This window comes from Temnothorax nylanderi, unplaced genomic scaffold (genome assembly GCF_030848795.1).
Source record: "Temnothorax nylanderi isolate EJ_2023f unplaced genomic scaffold, tnyl_v1.0 TNYL_tig0060_pilon, whole genome shotgun sequence".
In the NCBI taxonomy this organism is placed as follows: Eukaryota; Metazoa; Arthropoda; class Insecta; order Hymenoptera; family Formicidae; genus Temnothorax; species Temnothorax nylanderi.
The window spans coordinates 470,001-489,832 of NW_027249122.1; the positions used below are offsets into that span (position 1 = coordinate 470,001).

The 19,832-nt window shown below is 40.1% G+C and overlaps 6 protein-coding genes across 10 annotated transcripts; 4 read left to right on the forward strand and 2 right to left on the reverse strand.

Moving 5' to 3' along the window:
- The first annotated feature begins 1,751 nt into the window (after positions 1-1,751).
- LOC139773320 (uncharacterized) lies at positions 1,752-5,343 on the forward strand. The gene is made up of 3 exons (XM_071707710.1): positions 1,752-1,893; positions 4,992-5,086; positions 5,192-5,343. The coding sequence occupies exons 1-3, from the start codon at positions 1,831-1,833 to the stop codon at positions 5,286-5,288; spliced, it is 255 nt and encodes an 84-aa protein (XP_071563811.1). The 5' UTR covers positions 1,752-1,830; the 3' UTR covers positions 5,289-5,343.
- On the forward strand, positions 1,754-3,732 carry LOC139773304 (probable dolichyl pyrophosphate Man9GlcNAc2 alpha-1,3-glucosyltransferase). The gene is made up of 2 exons (XM_071707680.1): positions 1,754-1,893; positions 1,983-3,732. The coding sequence occupies exon 2, from the start codon at positions 2,056-2,058 to the stop codon at positions 3,655-3,657; it is 1,602 nt and encodes a 533-aa protein (XP_071563781.1). The 5' UTR covers positions 1,754-1,893; positions 1,983-2,055; the 3' UTR covers positions 3,658-3,732.
- A 92-nt stretch (positions 5,344-5,435) lies between the features above and the next one.
- Positions 5,436-6,908, forward strand: LOC139773312 (mevalonate kinase-like). The gene is made up of 2 exons (XM_071707699.1): positions 5,436-6,353; positions 6,473-6,908. Exons 1-2 carry the CDS (start codon positions 5,436-5,438, stop codon positions 6,731-6,733), a joined length of 1,179 nt encoding a protein of 392 aa, XP_071563800.1. The 3' UTR covers positions 6,734-6,908.
- On the reverse strand, positions 6,759-13,914 carry Tpcn1 (two pore segment channel 1). 4 transcript variants are annotated; one of them, XM_071707660.1, is made up of 12 exons: positions 12,664-12,845; positions 12,104-12,536; positions 11,524-11,735; positions 10,866-11,030; positions 10,668-10,793; positions 9,868-10,175; positions 9,521-9,801; positions 9,153-9,371; positions 8,959-9,078; positions 8,536-8,875; positions 8,121-8,422; positions 6,759-8,040 (listed from the first exon to the last, which is right to left on the reverse strand). In XM_071707660.1, the coding sequence occupies exons 2-12, from the start codon at positions 12,192-12,194 to the stop codon at positions 7,697-7,699; spliced, it is 2,508 nt and encodes an 835-aa protein (XP_071563761.1). In that variant the 5' UTR covers positions 12,195-12,536; positions 12,664-12,845; the 3' UTR covers positions 6,759-7,696. The 4 variants fall into 4 exon arrangements, with proteins under 4 accessions (XP_071563761.1, XP_071563763.1, XP_071563765.1 ...); XM_071707662.1 differs by lacking the exons at positions 12,104-12,536; positions 12,664-12,845 and adding an exon at positions 13,656-13,914; XM_071707664.1 differs by lacking the exons at positions 12,104-12,536; positions 12,664-12,845 and adding an exon at positions 11,913-12,050.
- Positions 13,915-14,083: 169 nt separating this feature from the next.
- LOC139773313 (soluble lamin-associated protein of 75 kDa-like) lies at positions 14,084-15,605 on the forward strand. Of its 2 annotated transcripts, XM_071707701.1 has the most exons (4): positions 14,084-14,215; positions 14,464-14,825; positions 14,895-15,071; positions 15,134-15,605. In XM_071707701.1, the coding sequence occupies exons 1-4, from the start codon at positions 14,202-14,204 to the stop codon at positions 15,253-15,255; spliced, it is 675 nt and encodes a 224-aa protein (XP_071563802.1). In that variant the 5' UTR covers positions 14,084-14,201; the 3' UTR covers positions 15,256-15,605. The 2 variants fall into 2 exon arrangements, with proteins under 2 accessions (XP_071563802.1, XP_071563801.1); XM_071707700.1 differs by lacking the exon at positions 14,084-14,215 and having other exon boundaries at positions 14,239-14,825.
- Rb (adaptor related protein complex 3 subunit ruby) lies at positions 15,250-19,797 on the reverse strand. The gene is made up of 10 exons (XM_071707654.1): positions 19,505-19,797; positions 19,200-19,275; positions 18,554-19,135; positions 18,175-18,471; positions 17,801-18,068; positions 16,995-17,705; positions 16,610-16,909; positions 16,257-16,528; positions 15,814-16,178; positions 15,250-15,701 (listed from the first exon to the last, which is right to left on the reverse strand). Exons 1-10 carry the CDS (start codon positions 19,648-19,650, stop codon positions 15,554-15,556), a joined length of 3,165 nt encoding a protein of 1,054 aa, XP_071563755.1. The 5' UTR covers positions 19,651-19,797; the 3' UTR covers positions 15,250-15,553.
- Positions 19,798-19,832: the final 35 nt, after the last annotated feature.

Genomic DNA, 19,832 nt, shown 5'->3' on the forward strand with positions numbered 1-19,832 from the left:
TTCGGCGCGCGGCAACGAAAGGGAGGCGGATGAGAAAGAGAGAGGAAGAGCGAGCGGGCGAGCGGGCGAGCGGGCGAGCGGGAGGGAGGGAGGGAAGAGCGAATTATTGGCGAGCGAGAGAGGCCGTCGGCGACGCGGCTTCCGCGCCACCGAAACGGGATATCACCTTCTCACCGAGGCTGGCTTGGTTCTCCCTCAGGTTGACGGACGGAGCGTTGAGGGACGGGAGAGAGAAAGAAGGATGAGAAGGAGGGAGAGCGAAGGACAAGTCGCGACGATCGCGCGGATGCGGATAATCGGCTCGCCGACGACGATGCCCGAGGTAAATCGAGCCGGGCGAGATACCCGAGCGAGGCTCTAGGCGTGATGTAGGCGCAGGAAACGGGATCCTGCCGCCGCCGTCGCCGCCGCCGCTGCTGCTGCTGCTGCTGCTGCTACTGGATGACGTTGGCTGCTCGGTCTCTTCTACTCTTCTCGTAGTACACTCGTCGACGTGCGCGGTGCGCGTGTCTAGCGACGGACCGACGGACGAATACGTGGACAAGAATCGCGAAGCGAAGCGAGGCGAGGCGAGGCGAGGCGACGCGGCGCGAGGCGCGACTGACCGGTGATGACGGCGGCAGCGGCAGCGGCCCCGTCGTCGTGGCCGTCGTGGGTCGTGGGACGAGCGGCGAGCGGTCGAGCGCGCGAGCAATATAGCACGGCAAATGGCGACCGGCCCGCTGTGCGCTCTCTCGCTCCTCGCGACGCGACGGAAATATTGATTTTCGCTCGCCGGGGACACCACGTTCCGACTGCGTACCGTGGCCACCGGATCCGCGGACGGCTTAAATATAACGCGCCGCGCGCCGCCGGCCGCGCCGCGCCGCGTCGATCGGAATTCGTCGACGCGCCTCGCTCCCCCGATTAGCGCGCCGCCGACGCCGTCGCGTTCCCGCGACGCCGATTGGCCCGTCGACGGAGGTGTGCGCTCGCGACTGCCGTTGCGATTGGCCCGCTTCTCCCCCGCTTCGCTGCCCTTCTCGCGCGAGATCGCCGATACGTGCGCGGTGACGTGTTGCGCATTATGGCGCCGAACTATCTGGGGTTATTTCTGTCAAGATAGGCATTTCGAACAAATTATTGAAAGAGCGTCAAGGTTATTTCATAATTATAGTAATAATATAATGAGAAGATTACGATGTTTCTTGAACATATATTTACGACTCGATAATACTCGATTTTTACTTAAAACTGCACTTTTATTACTATCCGCGTTTGATTACCTATATGCCTAAGTGATAATTGTAAAAGAAATGTAATTTCGCGGTGATACGTATACGATACCGTTACGTCGTAAATATCCATGTTTATTTATTAAGTATCTGTTTAATAATAAATTATAAATTCAATACCATGTAATATTTCGTCGGTAATAATTTGCGATGGACGCAGCACGCAGCTAGAACACGAACCGAAATACCTAGCTGTATACCGGCAGCGTTATCTCTGCAAAGTGGTTTTAAAACTACATGCGCAGATAGCGCGTATGAAGCATGAAGCTCTTGCTCCGATCGCTCCGGTGATTATATCGATGATCGATACCATAAATAGATAAATCGCATGGTATCGATATCGAAATCGATATCTCAGGTATGTAAATTCTGCAACGTGGGACGTGGGACGTGGGACGGTGGCCGGTAGTGGGAAGTGGGACGTGAGTAGACGGCATAGGCGTAGACGACAACAGGTGCTGAGTGCTGATTAGTTCTCGTCAGCTCCCACGTTCAGTAGCACCCGGGTATCATTTAGCAACAAGTGCTCGCTGTTAAAGAAAAACCGCGGCTGAATATGCCGTATAGCGAGGAGTACATCCAAGACAAAGTGACCGAGGGATTGAAAGCTTCACACGTGGTACGTAGAACATCGCTCTTCTCTCCTTTCGTTTCTCAGTTCCCGTTATTTCCGAGATAAAAGCGCATTACCACGTGCCATTTTGCCAGGAACCTCCTCTCGAAATTCTTGCCGATTAGTTTCGATTCGAAGCGACAAACGAGGCTACTCGTATGAGGGAGAATGCAGGGAAAGCTGCAGCTCGCTTTGATCACCTCCTTTGCCGTTCTCTTGAGATGCTGCGTTACTTACCATTCCCACAGCGGAGAGGGCAAGCCCCCTATGTATGGAGACTACGAGGCCCAACGTCACTGGCAGGAGATCACGTTGAATCTACCCGTTGACAAGTGGTACATCAATACCACTGACAACGATCTGCAGTATTGGGGTTTAGACTATCCACCTTTAACGGCGTACCACAGCCTCCTATTAGGTCACGTTGCGAACCGGATAGATCCTTCCTTCGCGAAGCTGGGAGAATCCAGGGGATTCGAGAGCGCGACGCACAAGTACTTCATGAGACTGACCGTCCTGATTGCGGACATTTTGATTTATTTGCCGGCGATTGTATACTTTATGGTCAATTCGTGCTCGTGGGGTAGTTGCAAGTTTGACGAGTCCAATATATTCAAGTTTACGAAGAGAGATTTCGCTGCTCTGACTGCACTGATCTATCCGGGATTGATATTAATAGATCACGGACATTTTCAGTACAATTGTGTGTCCCTAGGTCTCTTCGTCGCCGCTGTAGCCGTTATAGTGCAAGATTCATTCGTCGTTAGCTCAGTTCTGTTTGTCCTAGCGCTGAACTACAAGCAAATGGAACTGTATCACGCTCTGCCGTTTTTCTTCTATATCCTCGGACGTCACACACCTGGCAAGACAAGATCCCGGTCTCACTGTATTCGCATGCTGACATGCATATCCTTGGCGGTACTACTAACGTTCTACGTTATCTGGATTCCATTTCTCAAGAGCAGAGACCTGTTTTTCAGCGCGGTGCTCAGATTATTCCCCTTTTCCAGGGGTGTGTTCGAAGACAAAGTCGCCAATGTCTGGTGCGCGATCAATGTTGTCTGCAAATTACGACAGATTTTCACGAATGAGCAATTAGCCAAGATCTGTTTAACGATAACAACGTGCGCGGTTCTACCGAGCTGCGTCAGTTTATACTTATCACCTACAAGAAAGGCATTTATGCTCTCTCTAATAAATTCCGCCCTGGCATTCTTCCTTTTCTCGTTTCAAGTTCACGAGAAGTCCATTCTCTTAGTCGCCGTTCCGGTTTTGCTGTACTTTCACAGTGATCCTCTCCCTTGCTTCTGGTTTTTGATTATCTCACATTTTAGTATGCTGCCATTATTTATAAAGGACAAGCTGTACCTCGCTTATCTTGGCACGATGGTTTTTTACTTTTGTTCCGTCTCTTGGATATGGCCCGATCTATTTTATAACGGTGGAACAAACAGCACGTTAAATAAAGATAAATCAAAATCGAAAGGTAGGGTAAAACAACATAAGAAAAGTAAGCTTCTCTCAGACTTGTTGAACTATAGCAAAAAGTCTTGGCTTCTCGTCGCGTTCTACGGATCTACTTCAGGTGCGTTGCTTCTCTCTATTGTCAGCCCATTTGTAAAACCTCCTGCAAGATACCCGGATCTATTTCCGCTTTTAATATCGATATATTCTTGCGGGCACTTTGTAATTTTCTTTATATATTTCAATTACGTCCAACTATTTGTATTAAGGAAAGAGATCGTCACAGGCAAAGTCAAGTCGCATTAAACAAGCTACTGAAACCAAAGAATGTGTAAATTGTTAAAATTGTAAAGAATAAATAAACCTGCTCTTTAAAAAAGATATGTAAAGTTGAATCAAATTTCATTGTTCCTTTTCCGTAATGTCAATTGATTCTCGCTAAGTACACGTTTCACGGTTACTCCACATCGTCGTCGACACATGGAGATCGTGATTTTGAAAGCTTGATAAAGCGATAAAAGTTGTTAATTCTGTATGAATAATTTTATTTATACGTTACGAACAAAGCTTGACATATTGATTAATTTAGCAGCACAATAATATACACAGATTATTAATTTTTTTTCGAATATTTCACTGTTGCGCATTCCACATTTTTTGCCTATCAGTTATACCAGCACATAGAATAAGGTTTTAGAATCTGAAACTTTTTATAAACAGTTATCAAAATGTAAAGTGCGAATTAAAAATTTAAACCTCACTTTAATTTATGACCATTGCTAGAGTTCTTGCGGTACCTACAGATAATAAAAAATAATCAATATGCTAAGTTATGAAAATTAGTATGCGTACACGTGTACCTATGCATAATTATACTTGTGGTTCGGAGCGTGCAAATTACTGCAAATAATATTCGATGCTAAATATTTAATTTTAATCGCTTATTTTGTCACATTTACGAATGTATTTCTGTTAATATTGAATGTATAGGGTGATATATTTAATTACATGTCTCATATTACGTTTATATAAAAAATGAAAATTGCATTCTGCATAATATGTAATTTATATTAGTAATATAATTTTTAAAATATTAGAACCCGAGAAAAATAAATCAAGAATTTAATATGTAAAATATTATATGTTACTCCGACATTTTTTTAAAACACTGCATTATTAGTAACTAGTAACATACTTTACTGTGTCTTATTGTTTTTGTCAGAAATCAATTCTTCGTGTTTGGATGCATGCTACATATGCCAATAAGAGAATTAGATATGTATCAACACAGCCTCGAACTTTGCCAAGATTTAATCCTTCCCACCTTAGTTTGCATTAACGTCAGAGCGATATTTTCGATATTTTCATAAAAAATCTCAACAATACTCTATACCACTTTCTCAGTCTTTGTAAGTAGATAAAATATCCGAGTTTTATCATTTAATTTAAACGCTACCGATTAATGAAGTTAAACCAAATGTACTGCTATCAAACGTGTTTACTGATTATGTGTTTGACTTAGTGTTTGATTTAGTGTCTATTGAATATTGATGCTAAGAAAAAAATTGTTGTTCGCATTTGCTAAACGCCCATTGGTGGATTTAGAAAGATATTGTTTGCAATACGTTGTGTGTTTACAGGAAGTAGTGGATCAATCCGACGGTTGCGGTGCTAAATTTTCGGTGGTTGTCGTCTCTGACTTATTCCAGGGAAAGCCCTTACTGCTACGTCACAGGTGATATATAATTCTGAGATTATGTATAAATTGTAATGTCTTCTCATAAAAATATTAATAAAATTCGTAACATAAAGCTTCAATCATTAAACATTTTTAATCCAGGCTTGTGTATGGAGTTTTGGAAGAAGAATTGAAGACAATTCATGCCATTTCGTTAACAACATTTACGCCAGAACAATGGGAAAAAACGAAAAATTGACTGTGGAATCTTGTTAAATCTCTTTTATGGATAACAAATGGATGAAAAGATACAACCGGTGTTTTTAATTTACTTTTAATTTATTTAACACAAAAGACTGATAATTATTATCTGGGTGATCTCCCCTACATCAGATAAATACGCAAGATGATCGAGTTCAAAATATCCGCACCGGGCAAAGTGATCTTATACGGAGAACACGCAGTGGTATATGGAAAAACTGCTGTGGCGGCTAGCTTGAACTTACGTACCACTCTTAAATTCGCCGAACTGCCACCAAATTCAGAGGACGTTATTAGAATAGAGTTCCCTGATGTCAAATTATATTTGAATTTTCCTCTTTGCGTATTTTTTGACTACTTTTTTGGCAATAATTTTCATTATTCGTTGAGCAAGGATGAATTGCATAGTCATGTGAAAGATTTTATCGATTCGATAGAGCATGTAATAGACAAGAATAACAGTGATACTCTTATTGAGCAGCAGAGATCAAGCTTACAAGCGTTCTTTTACCTGCTCGTTTATATCGCCTACGAAGAACACATTAATATAGAAGAAACTCCCTTCTGCGTGCACTTATCCACGGAATTAACGGTTAATTCTGGTCTAGGCAGTTCGGCATCGTTCGCGGTATGTCTTGCAGCGTGTTTTCTACATTGGTCGCGCTTGCAGAAAGGCGAACACTATACATTTAACAAGGACGAACTCGATAAGATCTCGAAGTACGCTCTAAATTGTGAGCGAATTATGCACGAGTCTCCATCCGGAATCGACAATAGCGTATGCACATACGGTTCAATAATAAAATTTCAAAATAAACTGCTGGTGGACGTGATACCACAAGTGCCGGATCTCAAGATTCTGCTGGTTAATACAAATGTTGTCCGCAGTACAAAAGAACAAGTGAAAAATGCAGCGGAACTGAAAAATTTATATCCTTCGATCGTCATTCCCGTCCTGGATAGCATCGACGCTCTATCGAACCACGCTTGGCAAACGCTCAATGAAATTAGCGAATTAGAAGTCTCTGGATCTACAAAAGAAGATCGGCACACGACGTTATCGGTAAGTCTCATTTTTGTGAATTTCAATATATTATTTTGTTACATATTTTTAAGACTCACATCTCACATGTATAATCGTCCCCTGGAAATTGTAGCTATCTTTTGGTGTACATTTTGTAGCGTCTCATTTACATGAACCAAGGATTACTAAAAGCATTGAGCGTGTCACATCCAAAGTTAGAGGTGATTTGTGCATTGGCAATGACACATTCATATGCGGGGAAGCTCACGGGTGCGGGTGGAGGTGGATATGCATACATTTTACTGCCAAAGGACGCTGACAGCGAATCTATCAAAATTTTCACAAAACAGTTAGAGGAAAAAGATTTCGAAGTCACGATGACCAGTCTAGGTTGCAGCGGAGTGATTATTGAACATTAATTTAAAATAGATTAAAATAAACAACTTATATATTAGTAACTAAATATTAATATATTAAAATAATTTAATTACAATGGTATCTCCCTGGTGGAAGAACGAAAAAATACATTTTTATATAATATTCTATATTCTGTACATTTAACAAGGATAATAAAGCACGTATTTGTTAAATAAATACATGGATTGTTACATTGAAAATGGAAAAATATTAAAATATTCTTTCGCGCTAATAATACGTAACAATATTAGATATATCTATATGTCGTATTTGTGTGATACGCAAATCAAAGCCGACCCGAAGTGAAATGATATTTGCTTCATTCTTTTTACATGTTAAATTCTGCAGATTGAAATTTCGTTCATTTACAAGGAAAATAAATAAATATAAGCAAGATCATCCTGCTCCGGATCCCGCGCTGTCCTCAAGCCCGCTCTAATGATTTACCTTAGTCAAAGCTTTGCGATAAAATAATGGAAACATCATCGCTTATCTCTCGCATTAAAGTGATATCAAAATGATATGATCCGATGTACGAGATTGTTCTTTGGAATATACCTCATATTAATTAGTGTCAAAGTATATTAAATTTGCTGCATGAATTATTATACACACTATGAAACTGCAACATGCACGTCAACGTGAGTTCAAGAAAATGATTATTTTATTGAATTATTTCCTAAAAATGAAATCTTTTTCTAATGTTCATGACTAGTTCGTAATATCAAAATTATAAAGGAAGTCATTCGTTTGTATTAAAATTTCTTAATCGTATCTTCTAGAATTTGATCGCTAAAAGAAGATCTAGAATGTAATATATAACACATTATCTTTCCCTACTATCAAAATATATTCGCTAATACTTAAGCGAGATACGTTATTAAATGATAAATGCACTTACACGAGTGTAAGCGAGAATTATATAAATTAATTTTCAGAATACAGTCTAAGTTACGTCACCGATTTTAACGAGTAGATATACTATTGTTTTGCTGATGACGCAAATTGCCGTTTAGCACAAGATGATCGGTATCAGAGCTACCGTCACCGCTCCCCTCTTCTACGTTACATGTTGCATTAGGTACAAGTTGCTTTTCTTCGGACTTTGCTTCGGCTATCCATTCGTTTATTTCATGTGTGTACATCTTTCTCTGTAAAACCTCCCGTGTTCGCGGCCGTGAACCAATGAAGAGAGTGCTTCCTCCGACAACTAGAGAGTTGCGCAAATTTTCCAGAGTTTGAAAATCTTCGATTATGCATTGCAATTCATCCCATTTTAATTCCACCTCTTCATGCAGCATTTTTTCCTCTAAAAAATAAAAATATATATACAAGAACATATAAATATTATGAAACAAAAAAGATCTCTATAGCTCAAATATATATTACCGTCATGTTTTGAAGTTGATTTTTTATACTGAATCCTAAATCGAAAAGCTTCCAGGAAACTGGATACCACAATAGTCAATACGATCATGGTCACCAGATAAAATATCATGAAATACATCCTTGTGTACATGCCCACGGTAAATGCGTATGCATTCATTTGTATAAACCAATTATTAACAACTGTTAATTCGAAAAGTGTAGTGCCACTCGCTATGAGATTGTCGAAAGTATTGAGATAGTAATATCCCAAAGCCGAGCTACCATTGACAGAATACTCATAGAAATCTTCAACAGTCGTATTCCTATTTAAAATATTGAAGAATATTTAAAAAAAAATCAGACAATATATTATACATATATAAAAAGTTCAGAAAAAAAACTTATATTTAATTATCATAATTGATTTGGTACTAACTTGCAGCAATTACGCATATCATATCCGGCAAACAGTTCCATTCCAATAATCGCGAAAAAGTAATACAAGACCAGCATGACAATCGCTGTCGAACACATCTGGGGGAACAGAATTACGAGAGTGCCGAAAACGTCTCGGTAGCGTTTCTTAATCTTAAACAATCTTAGCGTTCTGAGAGGTCGGAACAGAACCAGAAATGTAGCCGATGGGAATAAGTTGAGAGCACACCCAGCGACAAGGATCATTACTGATGTTCCGAAATCGAAAAGATTCCATCCAGAGCTCAGGTAATATCTAATACCAAGAGCTAATGTTTTCGCCAGTGCCTCGGCCATGAAAACTGTAAAAATTTATTTGCATATTATAATCATAGATTCTTCCATTTTAAGATATATGTTTTAATTTTAAAAGATTTTCACTCACGTCCTGCGAACAGCACAGTATCCCAACACGCGGCAAATCTATGCGCCGATTCCTCAAGACTGTTACTCGGTTCAAGGATTCTTATTACCATGGCGATGCAATTACCGATAATAATCATACCTGCAAAATTACGAATAAAGAGAAATACAAAGCTTTCTCATATGTGTAATCATGTACACGCATCATTTACTTACACACCAAAGTTTCAAAATACGACCACTTGATAACAGTATGGGCGCCTGTGGACAGCGTTTGCAGAGGCCACCATGCAGTGCGGTACCATGGTATGTTAGAGTATCGCAAGTCCCATTGAAGCGTATTAGCATCATAAATTGACAAAAATTCCTCGGAATTTAAAGCGCCACTTCCCGATGCATTCATATGACAAAACATTAAAACAATGTCTCGCGTAGCTATAAAGAGCATATAATATTAATTGTTATTGCAGATATAAAATCACTTTTTTACTTTTTGAGTTTTATATGGCATGAAATTTAAGTTTATACGTATTCAATAAAAAAAACAGATCTAAAGTTATATATATATAATCTTGTATACGCACATTTATTTGGAGCATAGTACCGCATCAAACCCTCGAACTGACGGAATCGCATCTTGTCAGGGTCTTGCTTGGAAACCAAAAGCCTGAAAGCGTGCTGACAAGCTTTCCTCTTATGCAGAAACAGCTTCTTGAACTTGTCGCGCTCGCGAGACGTGAACGTCTCGTTTACCACAGCCAGCATTAAATTCATCATCACGTACAGCATGGTACATAAATAAGAAACAAAGTATATCGCGTACCACTTATTTTGGGAATACGACGGCATCATTACATCCGGAAAGCTGCAAATTGCGTTATCAATAAATTACATGGTTAAAAATTAATTATGTCAGATTGTATCTACTTACTTGGCAGTGGTAAGAAGAACGAACAGGCTGACGAAGCTGTCTTGCATTGTGGAGAAATTTCTGTTCATTTCACTGAACATGTAATAACCCAGCACAGTATACACAATAATCAAGAAGAAAAGAAGTCCCAACATATCCAGGATGGGTGGTAGGGTGAGAAGTATTTGCCTTATAAATCTTCTTACGCCGCCGCAATATTTTGTGTCTATTAAAAAGATGGGTCTTAGGGCGCGTGTCACGCGGAAATGCGATGATTGCCGTACCAGGACTGTCATAGCTTCGAGAAACATGATTGCTAACGTGATGCACTGAAACAGAAATCGATATGAGTGAAAGTATCCGAAGAAAGTCAACAACCTGGCAGTCAGGTTTTTCATTTCAAATCGTACGTCATTCCCCATTCATTTGAATTTCATGAGGGATATCGCGACGCGTCTGACATTGCACTAATTCAAAAACTCATTATGTAAGTAAGCTAATAAGTCATTACATATTCGTTGCAGTACTCATTACTCATCCGGATTATCAACGACAATGCGGTCGTTGATCGTTAATAAATATACGATTACTGTCTGATACTCTTATATATTGTTGCATAATAATTATCAGTTACAAGTGTACGAACGAGCAACTACTCGCATAATCTGATTATACAAATAATCTGATTAATTTGAAATAATAATTTTTCCAACCATCGCGTACCTTCTGTAAATACATTGTCAAACTGTGACGCTGCATTTTTATTCTATTTGTAATAAAAAGTTTACGGAGAAATATTTCGAGCGAGGGATATATTTTACCTTCAACATTGTACGTTTGTGTCTTAACATAGGTGCCCACCCAGTCCATCTCAGCTTCAAAGCCAATTGCACGCCGATAGTAATTAACTCAAGTAATTCTACCGAGCCATGTGCCCACACTGGTACCTACAGCAAACCGTATACATGAAAGATATCGGTGAAAGAAAGTGGTATGCCGTTTATCCATGCATGACGTACTTTGAATAATGGCAAAGCAGGTTCCTCTACGAATGCCAGAGACAGCAGGATTAACGAAGCCAGTAAATCCAATCCATTGTACCAACTGTTATGGACTAAGAGATATGCCGGCAAATCTTCAGGATGCCTTGGATGAGAATCGAATTTCTCATTGTTTCTACCTTCCTGAAAGAATAATCCGCTTTGATGACAATAATAAAGAGTATGATAATCATACATTACTCTTAGTAATCAATGAGCTATAGTTCGGTATATTTCAGTATATATATTTCAAGTTCTCGCATAACACGATGCAGTATTGTTTGATCATTCAATGGGTACATTCCGTTTCACGCATGATGCGCACAGTGCATCATTTATCCTTCATTGTTCATCCAGTGTTAAACAAGGATAAATGATGCACTATACTCATCATGCATGAAACGGAATGCACCCAATGCTTAAAATGTGAGAAACAACAGACTATACATCTCTATATATTACATAACATACATTATGTACGTAATAGTGCTGCAGAATATATATACCATAGAACAATAGATATCCTTGAAAAAAATAATTGGCCATTCAATCTTCCGCTTGCGTATTTGTGATGTATTTCTACGTTCTATTAGCTATTATTATTTTAGATAAGCTTCTACAATCAATGCATAGTTACCTCTAAAAATATTGCAGCTTCGTGATAGTTCATTTCCCAATGCAGGTTCGCGTCGTGCGTGGTGAAGCCTGTGATATCATTGTCAGTCATACTTCCAGTCTTTGTTTCACCCGCTTCGTACTTATAATTCAATTGATTAGCGTTATTAGCATTGTCAAATGACGACCTCACATGACTCTCCGAAGAAGGCGAGGACAGCATGGAGCCATATTCTGCAAGAAGAAAATACGCAGCATATCTCAATGATCATAACGTACCTTTAAGAAGTCATAAAAGTTTCTCGATAAATAGATACTGCGCTTAAATACTTTCACACGTTAATAAAATTAATAAAACACAGTTTGGCGCATCTGCTGGAGAGAGAAGCTATTTCTACGTGACTACACTACACGTTATCGACGAAGAGTCTCGAGTAGAATCACGACTTGTCCCGTTCGAGAAAGAGACTGTCAAAGGCAAATATCCTTCCTGTCAGCGGTGCGCGATTCGCAACGTCGCAGCCATTTCGTAACGCAGGCACATTATCGACAGGAAATCTAGATGGATCTGGGGCGACGGGGAATGCCGCGGGCGGACTTACGTCGGCTCGAGCCATTGGTGATCTCCTGGTCGAGCGGCAGGCTCGTCTCGTTGTCGAATCGCTGGTGTTCACCGAGCCGCGACGAAGACATCGGGACAGGCGCGCGTCCCGCCCGCGTCGCCCAGCTGACGCGCGACACTAGACCAGCTGGTGGAACCGCGCGCGCTCTCCCAAAAGTCCCAACGTCAAGGCACGGTCAGGGCACGCGTCACGATCGATGGGCCCTGGAGTTGACGACCTCAGCTCTCAACGCGCTGGCGTGTACCACCAGCGACTCCACCGAGTCCAGTCCACCGAGACCGACGTACGACTCCGACTGCGCGACGCGACGCGCACGCGGGCGTATATAGGTGAACGCGTGACACACGCTCCATCCTATCGCCGCTATCAAAGCACGTCTCTCAACGAGAAATGCGAGGCGCATCAGCGTTATCTGCAATAGAATGACAGACGTGTGCACGCTCGCGTCTTGGAGAGGGCGGGCGAAAGAAAAGCGCGATCCGCCGATCTCCATCGCGATTAGTTACACCACTGCGTTGCCTCCTAATCTGATCACTTACTTATCTCATCACTTATGATGAATTTAGGATTTCTTTTTTGAATTAAATGATAATTATGCGACGGGAATTCTTCAATAAGGCAGATTTCTGTTCTCGATCCTCATCCTATATACGCTCTTCACCCAGCGCGATACGAACTTTTTTCCCAAATTGCAATCAGAAATCTCCTTGGAATTTTACATCTAGACATATAACGAAGAAATTAATATCTACTGCTGTCTTACAAGATTTTAAAGTTCACGTGAAGACAATCGCAATAAACAAATGGCCAGTCCAAGGAATATACTAGTCGATTATAAATAATCGTGTTGCGAAAAATCATGCAGAAGTCTGTGGTAATAGAGTTCACTGTCCCACCTATAACGAAGAGCACAAAAATACGATTCTTTGTCTTCCGATAACGACGAACGAATGCAGCTGCATTCCTCGTGTACTTACAGACAAGATTACGTGTGATTCTGTGCGCTTAACCGGTTTCGTGTAATCGTACACTCAGTCGGCTCTTATCAGCATTAGCAAGCGTGCTGGGCAATTAGGAATGATGCGCTTATCACAAAATAATAATAATAATAATTTCCCATTTACTCCTATAATCAACAATATTATGCAAAAATTATGAACGGAGATAATACGTAATTATACCCTAATGGAAATATTTTACTGAAAATATAGAAATTTTACTAAAATGTATTTGAAATTCTCTCAATTGATCCCATTTCATTATTATTCTATCAATATTTCAGTGAAATTCAGTTTTCAGTTAAATTCGGTATACTTTTATATCTAATTTAATATTTAAAAAAATTCATTATTATATTACTTTTCTATAGTATAATTTAATATTTCTTATATTTCACAGTATTATATTTCATAAGGAAAGTTACGATTTATTTTGAAATATATTAAGTAATTTTTCAATAACTCATTTCACTTTTTATCGATTTCATAGTACTTTCAGCAAAATATTTCCATCAGGGGAAATTTCAACTAACCTTGCAAGAATCTAACGATAAGTAATACACATCCGTGTATTCGCTGTCACAGGAAACAGATAAAGTCTTTTCAGATGCACTAATTGTCTCCCTTAATTGATTCTCCGCTGGTAATTAACTTCCCACAAATGTATATGATTTTTTAAATACCGCAAGTCCTATATCTTGTACGTATTTAAACTTTAAACGTAACGCACGTTCCCACGAGCGGTCATAGTTTGTATAGTTGTAGAACACTGCAGTATTGAGAACACAGAAAACACGTGTCGATTCACTTTTCTTGTGCTACGAAATTAATAGAATCGATTCGTGAAATCGCGTACGTAAAGACTCTGTATCGAATTTGAGAACTGTTTCCCGCGTGCATTGTAATAATTGCAAATTCCACGCTTGTCACGTGCGTACATCATCGATAAAGCAGTCCAAGAACGACAACTGAGTCGTTGTCCTTATCAGTTAATAAGTTTCACTTTTTCGTGGGGCGATCTGGTCGAATATTTCTCTCTTATCACGACGTTACCCGCGTCTTCGTTCCGTCTGCTCAAGATGATATGTTCGAGGTGATGAATCAACTTGTTTTCTACGAATTCATGTCGCTCGTTTCCGATTCCGTTTTCCGATTAGCCTGCCGCGTCGTCAATGTCAAAACTAGTCGATTATATAATGATCTTTTCATCGAGCCTGTCTCTCAATTTTTGTCTGTAAAACACAAATTCGTTATCACAATTCTTACTCGCATTTTCATCCGAAAAAAAAAAAAAAAAAATGTTTTAATGAGATACGATGCACTAACGCGATCGATTCGTAGATACGGGAAATGTGCACAAACGAGAACAATCCAACTCGATCTACGGAGCTTGAACATTCAAGGCGATGTCCGTCGCGTAGACTGCGTCGACGGCGATCACTTCGTAGCTATAACGTTGAACGATGAGATAATCGACGTTAACGACACTTATTGTGATCGACTTGACGATGTATGGCGGGAGGTCCGAACGGATCGTGATAAGGTGCTCTTTTACACACTGAGCCAGATTGTTTATCCAGACTTCGACACGCCACGACCGGAAAAGCTTGAGTCGTTGTACGCTATGGTGGGCGAATTCGATGTCGTATTACTAAGGTGGCAAGGAGGCAAAGCGATCGGGTTTTATACCGTTAAACCTACAGGTAATTACGTGACTTTAGCAAAAATTCAGGAAGATAATATGGATACAACATTCTTAATTATTCCCCTAGGTACGGAAATATTCTCGACGAAAGAGAGATACGTGATGCCTGTAGTAGATACCGCGTACATTCGTTCGGAATATAGGAACCGGGGTTTCGGTACGGGAATTCTGTCCGACGTAATCGCGCGCTTTCCAAACGAAGATATCGGTTTCTCGAAGCCAATCTCCAGCGGAATGTTACGAAGTGAGTATCCAGCTCCAGCGTTTTAACGTGTTTATAATAATGCTCATGGGCTTTTTATATAGTACTGAAGGCATTCCTGACGAGTCACAAGGAGTACCGGCTGCGTTTCTGGGAGATCGCGGACTGCGATATCAGCGGGTCTCAGCAATTGATATGGTGTACTTTGAAAAGAGCAACATTATGACAAAAAGCAGTTAGAATTTATTATAAAAGCCACCACAATGGCGTAACAGGATATTTATGTATTGTACATTATACTTACTTGTATATGCATGTTTATACATATACGTATATCTAGAGAAATGCATATATAATATACGTACATACATACATACGTATGTATGTATATAAAAATTAAATGGAATATATTATTTGAAAAAATTTACCATCGCTTAACGAAGGAAGGAGTAGTACTCATTGCCTTATAAATGTGTATGAAACGCATCTATATTATTTAATCTCGTAAATAGCATGTATCCGTTTTATTTTAAATTACTCTTAAATTCGTTCAATAAAATTGATCCTATAACCATTTTTTCACAGTTCACGCAAACTTCCAATTGCCCGGCATCAATGAATTTTATTGTCACCAATACCAATGATTTAGACGCTAAAGTATGAGCGGCGAACCTGTAAACATTTGTGATGCTTAATTTTTTAGACTTAATTAAGATTTTAAAAAATACACTTAAGATACTTATGAAATGAATGCAATTAGATTAACGATAAATGCATGTCTTACCGCATAACTTCATCCTCGTTAGATATTCTTGCGACGTTTGCAGTCTCGAACACTTTTTGAGAAAGAGCGTTTTTGTTCCCAGAATACGGTATTTTCGCTATGTGCTCGTTCATGCCTTTCAATTTAGCTCTCTCCACGTTGAACATGCTTTCAGGCAAGGTCACAGATCTTATTATCTCCCCGATCGGTGATTTGATACTGACCGGACACGAGTATTTTTCGTCGTCAATCGCAAAGTCAATGTTGAAATTAGCCGGTTGAGTAGAGTCATTAAAATTCACGCCTAGCGTCGAAGATAACGTGGCACTTGCATCGAGCGACGATATTGGCGAAAAATCGTGAATAAACATACCCTTGTGCAAATTCTGGAAAAAAAGTACGCATGAAGTATATTATTTCATAATAACAATCATATGTTACACAATACTTGGAATATTGCTCACTTTGTTTCCTATTTGAATCTCCTTAATGACATCGTTGCTTTCATTAGAGAACGTTAATTCGATACTAACCAAACTTGAACTAACTAAATGTTGCGATCTTGTAAATCTATATTCAATTTTTAAACCGTGCCCTATGATACTATTTAACAAAGTAGTCTTTTTTAATGGAACATACGATGTCGATACTTCTCGAACATTATCTGTGATTGTTGAATTAATTGGAGTAAGAAAACCACCCAAACTAGGCGTCATCACAGGAGTCATTGGAACAACTGTGTAAAAAAAATATATAGATATGTATAATGAGTGCATTAATGCTAATTTTTTTTCAATCCATTTCTCGTCAAACTAACCGTCATCCAGATCCAATAGCAGGTCAAAGTTGCTTTTTGGCTTTTCTTTCACTTCTTGCTTAACAATTTTCGGTTTTTCTTCTTCGTTCTCTTGAGTCTCGCTTTCTTCTTCTTCTTCTTCGTCTTCCGAATCTGACTCTTCACCGCTCGACGATTCGCTTTCGGAATCATCGGATTTTGTTTCATTTTTCTTTCCACTGCCTGTTTCGGATTTATCTGAGTCACTTGTATACTCTGAAGAATCGCTATCTTCGTCTGAAGATTCGCTGGACGAAGAATCAGATGACTGATTATCCGATTCTGAAATTAAAGACAGAAAATTTAAGTATACATACATATAGTTAATATAGTACATGCGTAAACGTTAATTATTATCGGATGGTACCTTCAGCGGGAGTGCTTTCCTCGTCGCTGTAGAACGGTTTCGCCTTTTCCTTGCTCTTCTTCTTCTCCTTTTCTTTCCTATTATGTCGCTCTTCTTTAAGCTCTTGCGCGGTAGACGGGGCGACGTCTCGCACGGATGGATCTTGCGTAACCTCCGGGAAAGGCGGTAAAGGCCGGTATCCCACGCACGGCATGTCCAGGTAGTGAGATAGAGTGCCCAATTGATACTCCGAGTCTTTGAACCTAGATGTTAAAGTTGGTGCCGGTTTCGGTGCGAGGAAAACTCTCTTTGCGAACTGTGGAAGCATCTTCGCGTCACCCTCTTCCTCGAAAATAAAATGCCGTAGAAAACGCGCGCGGTCTCTGATGTCATAATTCTGATCGTATTTGGCAAGTTGGAAGACATATTGACAAAACGGCTTTGTTTGCGAGGGATTATTCAAACATAATTTCACAGCTAAATTCAAAGTTTGCAGCTTCACTATATCCTGTTCGTTCACGAAACTTTTCGCCATTTTTCGGAGCACGTCCGGCGCTATCTTAGGGACTCTGTCGGAGTATTCACCTAGGAGCCACAGGATAGATGCTCTGGCTTGTGGAACCGTTATGAAATCCATTAATTTAGCCATATGAGCGATGATGTCTTTGTGCTCATTCGGCTGCGTTTGCAGGAGCTTTTTTATTACCACAACACTTTCCGCCACAATAGCCTCTGTGGAAAAGTAAAATAGCGTAATGTTTAATATGGTATAATGTATAATATGAAACATAATATAGCATAGCATATAGGCTGTAATAAGAGTTTACCATCTCTATTGCTCAACAATGATACCAGCCCGTTGAGACACATGTCGGTCACTTCTTTGATGTTACTTGCACATCTGCCGATAGCCTGAATGCTGGCACCGACAAATTCCTTGTCACTGCTGGAGATGTACGTTTGAAATTCCCTCAATATTACGCTGATGCTAGTTTCAGTCACCAAATTTGTCAATATGTCGAGTTTCAGAAGTTTTATGTGAGTAGGATCGGAAGTTCGCACGAAGAACGATTTCAAGAAAGGCTCAAACATTCCCTGTTGAACAGCACGAATATATCAGTTATATATAATATATAATTATATATTATGCAAGTTAAATTACCGCAGATTAATTTGTATCGCGTTTCAGTGCCGTACTTACTTTTCTCGTAATTGATATACTAGCGATAGAATGAAGCACAATACTCTGCACTTCTCTATGGCCTCTCAATAATCTTATTAATGCCTTTGCAGCGGTCATAACTTCGCTTCTGGGCGCTGCATGATGATATAACTGAGCAACCGCCATTACTACAGATGCGTTTCGACTTTGTAACAAAGGTTTCGTGTTCCTTAACAGCAAACGATGATCGGGATCTAACATGAACTTTGGTTTCTTTGTATTGGAAGAATCAGAATCGGAGTCGTAAAATGGCCGATTATCGTCTTCTTCTAAATTCTGTGATTATATTTAAAATTATCATTTTTAATTAGAACTATTTACCCTATTTTCTCGCTCGTTCTTAACGATGTATACTTACGTCTGTATTTGGATTAACAAATTGTGTTCTAGCGTATCTAGTGAGCGTGTTAACGATAACTACTTGGCCCCATTCTTCAACATCCACTAACAAATTACACAATTTTCTATAATTCTTATGGATAAGATCTATCCTCTCTGGACACACTTCTTCGAAAGCCATTACTGCCGAGCCTACCACAAGGGTGGTTTTGTCGGACAGCAATTTTTCGAGTACGTTTATCAATTCTTCCTTTTGCTCGTGGTCCAGCGAGTATAACTTAGGGATGGCGTGAGCAGCAGTTTTTCGGACGTACGGCGACATATCACTAGCCGAATCTTTGATGGCCAACATCACGATGGGTACTATCATGGAAACCCGTATACTGGATAATACCCTTAGAGCGCTTGCTCTTATTAACTGATTGGGATCTTTCAAAGCCCTTTGAAACGTTGATATGGACAGAAGTGCCAGATCTTGCTGATCCTCCGCATAACGAACTAGGTAAACGTACACCAACTTCTTTACCTCGATATTCTTAGACACTACATTTTTTACAACAGCTGGAAACATATCTGATGCATCTTTTCCTTTGGCCACCATCTGAAGGAAAGACCGAGTTATTGCCGGTATGGCTGCCAGTCAGATCTGAATCGCACTTACGTACCCCAATTATACGTTTCATGGCTTCCAACTTGAGTCCATCCTTGTTACTGTCCAGCATCTCCTTAAGATCGTCATGCCTGAAACGCATATGTTTTTATGAAAATGTCCGTCATTTCGTGTTAAATGTATTTCTCTTATATTCAATCAAATTGCGATAAGATATAAATAGCAACAAGATATGACAGTAATTCAATATTCATGACAGGTTTCATGTCCAAAGTTGACTTCCAACTATCGCACTGCATTCCCTGAAGGAACGATCGTTCACGCGAACGAAATTACACGGATCACTTCTGGGCTAATTACTTCTTGTAATCGGAGTTAAATAATCCACTGAGAAAGGAAGGGAGCTCCATTGTCTCCAAGAGATCCACAGATCCATCTGGAGTGGGTGGCCTCTCGACGCTGTAGGAGCCACCATTGTTGGACATATTCGCGGCTGCCGTCAACATTATTCCGTTTTATCTCACGCGGGACGACAATTCTCTTCCGAAACGGAAAAAAAAGAGATCCCGATAATTATTCGCGCATCAGGACACCCGTTCTCAGATCTTTGACAGCCATCCTCACTCCCCACCCCCAGCGAGCGGCCATATTGTTTTGCGCTTCCACATCACGGATGATGGCGAAAGTG

What these genes read in the sequence shown, in the direction of transcription:
- LOC139773320 (XM_071707710.1), top strand. Translation starts at nt 1,831, where the DNA reads ATGCCGTATAGCGAGGAGTACATCCAAGACAAAGTGACCGAGGGATTG. An exon ending in GATTGAAAGCTTCACACGTG is followed by an intron (nt 1,894 to 4,991) that starts GTACGTAGAACA and finishes GTGTGTTTACAG; the next exon opens with GAAGTAGTGGATCAATCCGA. An exon ending in CCCTTACTGCTACGTCACAG is followed by an intron (nt 5,087 to 5,191) that starts GTGATATATAAT and finishes TTTTTAATCCAG; the next exon opens with GCTTGTGTATGGAGTTTTGG.
- LOC139773304 (XM_071707680.1), top strand. Translation starts at nt 2,056, where the DNA reads ATGCAGGGAAAGCTGCAGCTCGCTTTGATCACCTCCTTTGCCGTTCTC.
- LOC139773312 (XM_071707699.1), top strand. Translation starts at nt 5,436, where the DNA reads ATGATCGAGTTCAAAATATCCGCACCGGGCAAAGTGATCTTATACGGA. An exon ending in ATCGGCACACGACGTTATCG is followed by an intron (nt 6,354 to 6,472) that starts GTAAGTCTCATT and finishes TACATTTTGTAG; the next exon opens with CGTCTCATTTACATGAACCA.
- Tpcn1 (XM_071707660.1), bottom strand. Translation starts at nt 12,194, where the DNA reads ATGTCTTCGTCGCGGCTCGGTGAACACCAGCGATTCGACAACGAGACG. An exon ending in CACCAATGGCTCGAGCCGAC is followed by an intron (nt 11,736 to 12,103) that starts GTAAGTCCGCCC and finishes TTCTTCTTGCAG; the next exon opens with AATATGGCTCCATGCTGTCC. An exon ending in GATATGCGTAATTGCTGCAA is followed by an intron (nt 8,423 to 8,535) that starts GTTAGTACCAAA and finishes TATTTTAAATAG; the next exon opens with GAATACGACTGTTGAAGATT.
- LOC139773313 (XM_071707700.1), top strand. Translation starts at nt 14,246, where the DNA reads ATGTCGCTCGTTTCCGATTCCGTTTTCCGATTAGCCTGCCGCGTCGTC. An exon ending in TTATACCGTTAAACCTACAG is followed by an intron (nt 14,826 to 14,894) that starts GTAATTACGTGA and finishes TTATTCCCCTAG; the next exon opens with GTACGGAAATATTCTCGACG. An exon ending in CTCCAGCGGAATGTTACGAA is followed by an intron (nt 15,072 to 15,133) that starts GTGAGTATCCAG and finishes CTTTTTATATAG; the next exon opens with TACTGAAGGCATTCCTGACG.
- Rb (XM_071707654.1), bottom strand. Translation starts at nt 19,650, where the DNA reads ATGTTGACGGCAGCCGCGAATATGTCCAACAATGGTGGCTCCTACAGC. An exon ending in GTATATCAATTACGAGAAAA is followed by an intron (nt 18,069 to 18,174) that starts GTAAGTACGGCA and finishes GCTGTTCAACAG; the next exon opens with GGAATGTTTGAGCCTTTCTT. An exon ending in ATTGTTGAGCAATAGAGATG is followed by an intron (nt 17,706 to 17,800) that starts GTAAACTCTTAT and finishes ACTTTTCCACAG; the next exon opens with AGGCTATTGTGGCGGAAAGT.